Here is a 9,391-nt window from a genome sequence, read left to right as displayed (position 1 = left end):
ACATTTCCAGCCTCTTATTCAATTAAGATATTGGAAATTGCTATCAACATTCTTAAACAGTGCATACTTGCATAGGAGAGAACAGAAATGGCTTATTCTCATCTTCTTTCTCTTACTCACATTCTACAGCGCACCTTGAAATATGATTGTTCTTATCTTCTTCCGGGTGAGAAACAACAAATCGCTTCCCTCCTCGAAAAAGCTGTTTACTTGCAAGATTTTCTTGATAATTTTCCAAAAGAAAATATTGAATCATTCGAAGGTTTGGAGAGAAAGATCAGCGATGCAGCATGTCAAACTGAAGATATCATTGAATTCTGCATTGCAGATCGAGTTCTTGAAGAATCTGCAAGTCATAGTGGTGACATCTTTACAACTTCATTCCATGAAATAGCAAAACTAATTGAAGAAGTTGATTCCATAAAGATAGGGGCAGGGAAGATTGAGGATGAGAGTGGCATACAGGAAGATTTGGAGCACAACACCTCGTTGCCTGCTGGTTCATTAAGGCCAGCTTCTTCAGGTCAGAGCACTATGGTTGGTCTTGATGATGCCATGGTGGAGATCATGGGTCATCTAGTCGGCAGTTCATCAAAACTTGAAGTTGTTAAATTGAAATACTTGCAATTATACAGGGTTGACCTAAAGAGCTGGAGAGCTGACAGTATCCACTTCCCAAGACTCGAGCGCCTAGTCATTTGGGATTGCTACGAGCTAGATGAGATCCCTAGTGGTTTTGAAGAAATTCCAACTCTTCAATACATCGAGTTGGATTACTGTGGTGATTCAATTGTAGAATCGGCAAAGAAAATAGAAGAGGCACAATTGGATTGGGGTAATGATGCCTTCGAGTTATACATTAAGACGATAGTTAAAAGGCGCTGAGTTTCAAAGTTATCCATTCCAATCATTTACTGGTAACATTATCTGTTGTGAACCTTTTTCATATTCATTTTTTAGCTTTCTTGTATTTGTCTACATTCTTACTTCATCTCCTCTGAATTTCGATACAGGCTGCGGTTTAAACCAACTTCAATGCAGGTGATGTACTTTAAGAGTGCAATTAAGTTTCTCTAAAGTTTGTACTGTACCATTTTCAATGCAGGACTTCATTTTAATGTCCTTGTTTGTCTATGTTGTTTCTTCTGCTTTCCTCTCTCTTTATTTGTGGTTTTCACATGAAGTTATTAATTGAAAAATCATGATTCATGTATCATTGTTCTTGCCAGTCTAGAGATTTACATTTTGTGTGCAGTACTATTGGGAACTTGAGAGTTGGGTTCATGTATCGCTTGTGGACGCCGGATAGACGAAGATTTTTATTTTTTATTTTTATTTTTTGTGATGGAGAGTTTTGATTACTGTTTTGAAGAGTTCCATTATTTCGATGCAATTGGACATATTTTTCCAGGTTGAAAAATTTTGGAGTTTCATTCGTTGGACTATAAATTGTCTCAAGGTGAAAATTGTTGAGTTTATGATCCAAATTAAGAAAAAAATTGTTTCTTTATTTTCACATGGAAAAAATTGTTTCCTTATTTTCAAGCGATTTTATTGAAAATATATTATTTTCTTATTTCACATTATTTTCATCTTTATGGTATAGTATGTACCTATAAATAGTGACATCTTCTTTCAGTTTAGTTCAAGCCAAATTTATTGTGCTTTAATTTTCTCTTCATATTGTCTTTATAATAAAACATCGTTTCCTCAGCTTAACTCACTTTGATTTTTTTACTTTAAATCTCGTTTCATCTTTGTGATTTTGTTACATATTTCATAAAACTTCGTTAATTTCAATTCTCGCATCGCCTTTGGTATCAACAAGTCTTACCAAATGTTTAGATAAAAATAGAGTTTGTTCAGCTTATAAGTAGTTATAAGCTTTACTGAACATGCACATTATTAAGGGATAAAATTTCACATTGAATAAAAATGAAATATAAACTAATTTATAAGAGTATTTTCAAAAAACTCTCTATTTCTAAAGAACATATTTTATTATTTAGAGAACATTTATAAATTTAAAGAGAAAAAAATTTGGAGCACTCTAACAAACTCTTTATATTTAACATTTAATTTTACTATTTCTATATTTTATTTTAACTAACTTTTTCTCTAGATTATTATATTATTTTCCTACATTGAAAATTGAAATATTTTGAATAAATTTAACTATAGAGAGTAAGTTTGACTCTCTAAATTAAAATGTTAATTTAATGAGTATTTTTTAGCATGATTTTAAAGATTGACTCTATAAAGTAGAAAGCATCTCGTATTTAAAAAGTATCTTGAAAATGGTCTAAGGGTTTATATTGGAAGTGAGTAGTATTACCTATTTTCCTAGTGTTGTTTCCACATTATCTTAAGTTGGTCTCACTTGATTTAATCCTTTAAGGAATAATTACCTAGTATAACTGAATTGTTGTAACTTTGGCCTAATATTTAGCCTCTTTAGTTTCTGTATTTACTTATTTAAAGGCTAGGAGTCTCTGCATTTTAAATGTATTGAAATATAGAGAGTTATTCTCTCTTATCTTGTTTTTCTACAATTTGGGTCACTGTTCTTAATGAGGTTTATCTTTCAAGACGGAGCCCATAAGATATTAGAGTCCATTACGCTCCAACGAGCGATTCGATTCAAGTAAAAAAAATAAAAATGAGGACAGAGATTTCAAGATTGGCCTACTCAAACGAGTTACCATCTTTCGGGACATATTAATGGATAAAAAATTTCATATCGAATAAAGATAAAAATATAGATCAATTCATGAGGATTTTTGCTACTTCTTTTAATAAGATTGATATTTTAAAATGAAATTTCAAATCTTGATACACATGTTAATGCGTCACTGAACATTGTGTAAGCAGGTCGGCAACCAAACAAATAGCGTTTGGGTTGACTCTTGGCCCAAACCTGTCATCTTTGTTTACTAGTTACATACTATTCTCTTTATCCCGATTCCTTATTAATATTCACATTTATTTTGATTTTAGGTAAGATGTGCAACTTCAGACCCACTACTAAACAACAGAGTTTCAGGTACGGATTTTCCGTTCCTAAAGTTTCAATATCCGCTGCTAATAATCTTTACCAACGGAATATTTGCAACCACAAATCCGTTGGTAATTTGAGGGTCGTTGATAGTTACCAACAGATCATGCCGTAGGTAAAGAGTAAACATTTTACCAACGAAAAATCCGTTGATAAAGTGTGAATCTTTTACCAACGAAATTTCTGTTGGTAAAAGTCTTAACCGATACCAACCGACTTTTCGTTGGTAAATATCTACCATTACAATTGGTGAAAATCAATATTGTAAATAATCGTATAGTAAAAAAGTTATTTATTTATTTATTTATTATTATTATTATTATTTATTTAATAATTATAATATTTTTTCATTTTTAGTCAACTAAATTGAAAGGTCAAAATATTGTTTAACTCCTTATTAGACCACAAATTTATAGAGAGCAGCTACAAAGATATTGTTGTAAACTTTCGATGTGGGATAAATGAATTATTTTTATCAACGGAATATCCGTTGTTGAAAGTTCAAAATGTTAAACGGTTATATTAGGTACGGAATATCCGTTGGTAAAGAGATATGATTTTTACTAACGGATAATCCGTTTCGGTAAAGAGATATGATTTTTACTAACGGATAATCCGTTTCTAATTACCAATGGAATATCCGTAGGTAAAAGATTAAAATGTTAAACGGTTATATTAGGCACGAAATATTCGTTGGTAAAGAGATATCATCTTTACCAACGAAAAACTCGTTGCTGATTATTGTAGCTAAAAGTGAATTACTTTTACCAACGGATAATTCGTTTCTAATTATCAACGGATGCAATCCGTTGGTAATATTCAGTACATCACCTACGGAATATTCGTTGGAGGAAGATCCAAATGTTAAACGATTATATTAGACATGGAATATCGGTTGGTAAAAAGATATAATCTTTACCAACGGAAAATACGTTGCTAATTATCGTAACTAAAAATGAATTACTTTTACCAACGGATAATCCGTTTCTAATCACCAACGGATGCAATTTTCCGTAGGTGAAAAGCTATTTTTTAGTAGTGACCTTGGAAGGAAAAGGATTATACCTGTGGGCGTAATGGGCTGCTTAGATTGTGGGATGCAACAATTAACATCAGTTCCTCTTCTCTGTATTGAAGTCTTGTATATGTGCATTTTTAGGTTAGAAAATAGAAGTATTTTGTTCCACATTGCTGAGAAATTTGATTGAAACGAAGGTTACACCGGAAAATGTAAAAAAACTTAAATCCATATCCTCGCGTTTCTATCAATCTCAATCTCAATCTTCTTTCCCAATATGATATTACGATGCCAATGTAGACTGAGATTCCATTCTGGTATTTAATAATGATCTTTGCAGGAACAAAGTGATCAAAATCTATATATTTCATTTACTATAGAAGTTCTCGAAGAATTTATCTCAGGGAATGTTTCCAATAAAAATGCAATCCCGTAGATTCATATAACTCAGAAAAAATATGCGAGTGATTCATACACAACATCTTTTTCTTATATCTATGGTTCTCTTTCCTCAGATGTTTAAATTTCTTGATCCATATATTAAATTTTTGAAACTTCTTGTGTCAAACTTTGACGAGTATTAATTAATAAATTTTATTATATGTCTATAATTCGTTATCCTTTCCAATTATATCCTGTACAACTTACCACTTCATTGATGGAGCTTCAGTTAAAATAAATAAATAAAATAAAAATTATCCATTAGTTAATGATACCGTTGGGATAAAAATGAGAGTGATCAGTTCGAAACTTTTTTGACTTAAGGTCTTTTTGTTATTTGTACCATCATATATGATAAAAAAATAATAAAACCAAGCACAACCTGCTTCATATCTTAATTTTCTTTTTTTTGTGCTTTATGTCCCTTTCCATTAGGTGAAGAGAAACCACATGAAGTGTCCTTCAAGTAAATTATTGTCATGTGGAAGAGTCGAAAAAATTTCATATTGGATATTATATACTGCTCCACCTGCTCGATTATAACGTTCATTCAAGCACAACGAGAGGAATAAAGCTAAAGAAACTCTTATCCTTCTTTAAGAAGTTAACGTAAAGTAAAATACTATTTCTGTTCATTGAATCTCTAAGTTTTAGTCCATCAAAAATCGGCGTATAAGTCTTCTTTATCCTATATTGAAAACTCTCGAAACTTTCATCAAATTGATTACGAATGATTGAGAAATGTTGAGTATCAATTTAGATTGATTTCAAGATAAGGACCAAGATTGCAAAGAGAAAAGGATGCAAGCTAAGCAAAAGAGGAAAAAGGGGACCAAACAGAAACAGATGGGAAAATAGGGGGCTATTGATTGAAAACCTCCAAGGGTTGTGTTGAAATTATCGTTATTGCTGGAACAGCCCCCAAATCTTGTGCACTGTGCAATCACAGTCCCTATACTTTTACAATTGCACAATTTGGTTCCGATTAAATTATCTTCTTTCCTTCTTTCAATCATACACTTTATGAAAACCATCTTCTTTACAATAGAAATCATCGATCATAAATACACCTATTTATTTGGATATTTCAAAACATTTAAAATTTCACAATTTATTACAATAGGAAATCCTCACTCTCTCAGTTATAGCAATTTAATTTAAAGCCACATGAAATCATTAATTTGCAAAGGATAAACATCAAATATAGAAATTAAACAAACACATATTTGACTTTCAATTATTACATAAATAATTTATGATAGAAATATAGAAATCAAACCATTCTTTGCCCCATTGGAGCTGCCATAGGAAACTGCTGTTGCTTCTGCTGCTGAGCCGCCACATTTCCCAGCCACCCTAAACAAAAGAACAATGTTTTTACTTTAAAGGACTTAATTGAAAGATTTTTTTTTTTTTTTTTCCCTTTTAGGGACAGAAAGAGGATTATCAATAATGAGACATAGTATTATTTTTTAATAAATTATAATGGTGGAAAAAACTAATAAAAATGTTTTACTATCAGAATAATGCTATATATATATATATAGATTTTTTTATAGTAGAGTTAAAGTCCTTGTTTGAGCCCCATTTTGGAGGAAAAAAAATGAATTTTTGAATAGTATATTGATAGGAAATGTGTGGTTTAAAAATAAGGAAAATTTTGAATTTACGTATAATATTATTTTATTGAAAAATGTGCAGTTGAAATGATGTCAAAATATTGTAAAAGAATACATTTTTTTCTAAATAATGGAGCTCAAACAAGCTGATAAGCTCAATAACAATTATGGAGTTTTGTGTGAGTTCCACAATCTTTATATTTGCTGATGAAATAAATAATAAGGCTTGTTTGATATAGACGTTTTTAGAATAAATTTTGTGAAAATTGATTTTTTGGAGAATATGCAGTTAAAAAGTAGGGAAAAATTATGGATCAATTTATAAAATTATTGTACAGGGAGAACGTGTGGTTAAAACTGAATTTGGAAAAAAAAAAATTAAAGAAATTTACCAAACATGAGCTAAGTCATAAAAGTTTTTCTTGCATCAATTCCTTGAAATCATAATATTATGATAGGCTTGAATATCTGTCAAGAGAGTTAGATACTCACCCCTTTGTTTAATTATTTATGTATTTATTTCTGGGTGGACTATTTTAATTTTTATTAAAAGGCATGTACTGATGTACAATTCATGTAACTTTACTCAATGGCCAACATGGATGCAAACTATAAAGAGGGACTAAGTTGCTAATTTTTTCGAAGGTTGAAGACTACAAGTATAAAACATCGAGCTACTTTTGCCTTGAGAATTAGTAGTGCATTCTCTTTGTGCTTTTTGGGCTCGATTTTTATAAAACTCATTTTCAATCACACACACTTCCATGAAATAATATTACACATAAATTCAAAATTTTTCCTCATTTTTTAACTATATATTCTAGAAAAAAATCACTATTTCGAAACACATTTTCCCAAAAATCTCATTTTGATAGAGCCCAAACATAGGCTAAATTTTCAATTTACGCTTGCATTTTAATCTTCTAGTTTAAAGATATTGTAATGACAGTTTTTATGTGATTGAGGGACGATAAGCAGTGGAACGTGTGTTTTTCATGGAAAAGAGGAGCCCTACTACTTGGACAATCTCCTATCCAAATGGGGGACGATGTGACGTCTTCCTAGTGGTCGGGTGTTTGCGCAGGGGATTGTCCAAGAAGAGTAAGCCGAGAGAGAGAGAGAGAGAGAGAGAGAGAGAGAGAGACGGAGAGAGTTTTACCAATAGCGGGGTCATAGCCTTTATCCTTGAGCTCTCTATATTCTTGACAAAGAGCACACCATTCGCAAAAGCAGTGAACTACCCAATCTGGCGCCGGAGTTTCAATTAGCCCAAATTTACTCCTCAACTTGGTTCGATAAGTGCACGACATTATGCATGGAATTGCTATGCAAAACGCAATTACCCCATACATCATTCCACTCGTCCCACATGCTACACAAAAAAATAAAAAATAAAAATAAAAATAAAATTAGAATAGACCCATCATCAGTTCAATTTTGTAGAGTTTTCCAAGAGGTTTGGACTATCGATTTTCAAAACGTTTTCGAAGCATTTAATATTACGTGTTATAGTAAATATTTTTGACTATCTCGAAAAATTTCATTGAGTTTTTCAAAAGAATAATACTATATAGAACTGCAAGTGCTAAGCACCAATTTAGTTGGTACCACCTACTTATAAAAAAGTGCCAGCAAAAGTGGGCTGGCAGGGTATTTCTGTAACAATCGAGGCCTCGAGCTCAATTTGTTATGTCTTATGTACTGTCAATTTTAAGAGAGTCCGAGCTCATCTTACTTTTCACGATTTTTTGTCGCGTCTTTCAGGATTCGAATACAAAATCTCTGTCTTATGGGAGAATATAAGGTAGAGGCTTTGGGTTCGAATTTTGAGGAACGCGATAGAAATCCATAAGAAATAAGATGAGTTCAATCCCAAAGCGAATAGTAGGTAAGTTAACAATTTGGGCAGAGACGTTCGGGTTGTCACAATTTCCTCAAGGATGCTCAGATGACACACTACAAGTGCTATCAGCAGCCAAGTAACCTTTTTACGACACCTTTTGGCCGGAGTAATTTATCAAGACAGTATTTGAAGTCGAGCCCATATCAAAACAGCAACAAAAGGTTTGTCTCTTGCAACATAAGCTTCAAGTTTTTTATAAAGGAAAAATGTTATAGACTTACAGGTATGTCCAGAATCAATTATTTCTGCAATCTGTCCAAATGTTACGCAGGGGAAGCACGCAGTGATGAGAGCTGAAATATACAAACGGAAGTAATTTTTCTACTGTAAATTCATGGAAGGAAGCTAGCTAGAGAGAAAGAGAGATGATTACCATTTTGAGGATCATTCATGCAATCAAACAAGTCACTACTCCAACCATTGGGAGTAGTAGGTACTGCAATCTGAGTAGCCGGCCGGTTAAACGGAGAACCTTGCATTGCCGGATGCCCGACCGGTACACTACCGTGTACTGGTGGAGCAGCAAAGTTTTGTCCCGGCTGAAATTGTTGCTGTTGCTGAAAATGAGTTTGAGGCGGAGGAAAGGCTTGTGGTTTCACCGGAGGAGAAGTGAAATCGCTGTCGTGAGTAGGAGGAAAAGCGTGTGCATTTACTGGAGTAGCGTAATCATCCTCGTCGTCATGAGGCGGAGGAAAAGAGTGAGGGTGGCGATGCGGCGGAGGAAACTGCTGTGGCTCATCTTCATCAGGATATAAGTCTTGAGGTTTATTCAGTGTGGAGCGTTGTTGGTGGTTTGGTGGTGGCGACGGCGCCGGCGCATCTCCGGGTTTTCCCATTTGGTTTGTAAAATCGATTTGCTTGGAACGTAGGGGGGAATGGATGGTAAGTAGTGCACTTTTAAATTGGAAGACAATGAATGAGTCGTTAATAAATTGGTGATGAGTAATTTATTTTGACGTCATCGTTACATACGCGTGGAAATCGAGTAGTTTGGTTCGAGCTTCTTGAGAATTCGATTAAACAAACTATTATTGAAAATTATGAAAATGGAACCATTGATTGTATTAACGAAAAAGGAATCAGATTGAACGAGAAATAATTTAACTTTAGCCCTTGTTTGGTTCTGAAAAAATCAATTTCTTGATCTTTATTTAATATGATCAATTGTCATTTTTGACCTTTTCACTTACAGGCGGAACTCACTTATTTCTCTAACAATCAAAAAATTGATTCTAAAACTTAGTCTAACTATTTGTTTGAATGTTCATCTTTTCTGTTTTAAGACCAAAAAGTCTTGAATTACTCTAAATACCTATTAATCAATTCGAATTCATCTTTATTACGATTTTATTTCT

At 32.8% G+C, this 9,391-nt stretch overlaps 2 protein-coding genes across 3 annotated transcripts; one reads left to right on the top strand and one right to left on the bottom strand.

Moving 5' to 3' along the window:
* On the top strand, positions 1-3,405 carry LOC111391231. 2 transcript variants are annotated; one of them, XR_002702087.1, is made up of 3 exons: positions 1-917; positions 1,014-1,041; positions 2,998-3,405. XR_002702087.1 is itself a non-coding variant. In XM_023016396.1 (2 exons), the coding sequence occupies exon 1, from the start codon at positions 88-90 to the stop codon at positions 883-885; it is 798 nt and encodes a 265-aa protein (XP_022872164.1). In that variant the 5' UTR covers positions 9-87; the 3' UTR covers positions 886-917; positions 1,014-1,216. The 2 variants fall into 2 exon arrangements, 1 of the variants encoding a protein (XP_022872164.1); XM_023016396.1 differs by lacking the exon at positions 2,998-3,405 and having other exon boundaries at positions 9-917; positions 1,014-1,216.
* A 2,199-nt stretch (positions 3,406-5,604) lies between these two features.
* On the bottom strand, positions 5,605-9,030 carry LOC111391229 (protein PLANT CADMIUM RESISTANCE 6). Its single transcript, XM_023016395.1, has 4 exons — positions 8,410-9,030; positions 8,258-8,329; positions 7,293-7,505; positions 5,605-5,870 (listed from the first exon to the last, which is right to left on the bottom strand). Exons 1-4 carry the CDS (start codon positions 8,870-8,872, stop codon positions 5,788-5,790), a joined length of 831 nt encoding a protein of 276 aa, XP_022872163.1. The 5' UTR covers positions 8,873-9,030; the 3' UTR covers positions 5,605-5,787.
* Between the last annotated feature and the right edge of the window lie 361 nt (positions 9,031-9,391).

The sequence above is a fragment of the Olea europaea genome, unplaced genomic scaffold (genome assembly GCF_002742605.1).
Source record: "Olea europaea var. sylvestris unplaced genomic scaffold, O_europaea_v1 scaffold769, whole genome shotgun sequence".
In the NCBI taxonomy this organism is placed as follows: Eukaryota; Viridiplantae; Streptophyta; class Magnoliopsida; order Lamiales; family Oleaceae; genus Olea; species Olea europaea.
Note: the sequence above shows the minus strand (reverse complement) of the source record. Positions and strands in the feature narration are given on the sequence as shown.

Bases quoted from the DNA above. Each gene is read 5' to 3' on its own strand.
- LOC111391231 (XM_023016396.1), top strand. From the start codon at position 88: ATGGCTTATTCTCATCTTCTTTCTCTTACTCACATTCTACAGCGCACC.
- LOC111391229 (XM_023016395.1), bottom strand. From the start codon at position 8,872: ATGGGAAAACCCGGAGATGCGCCGGCGCCGTCGCCACCACCAAACCAC. The intron at 8,330-8,409 runs GTAATCATCTCT...TGTATATTTCAG, and splicing joins CATGAATGATCCTCAAAATG to CTCTCATCACTGCGTGCTTC. The intron at 5,871-7,292 runs GTAAAACTCTCT...TCTTTTGTTTAG, and splicing joins AGGCTATGACCCCGCTATTG to GGTGGCTGGGAAATGTGGCG.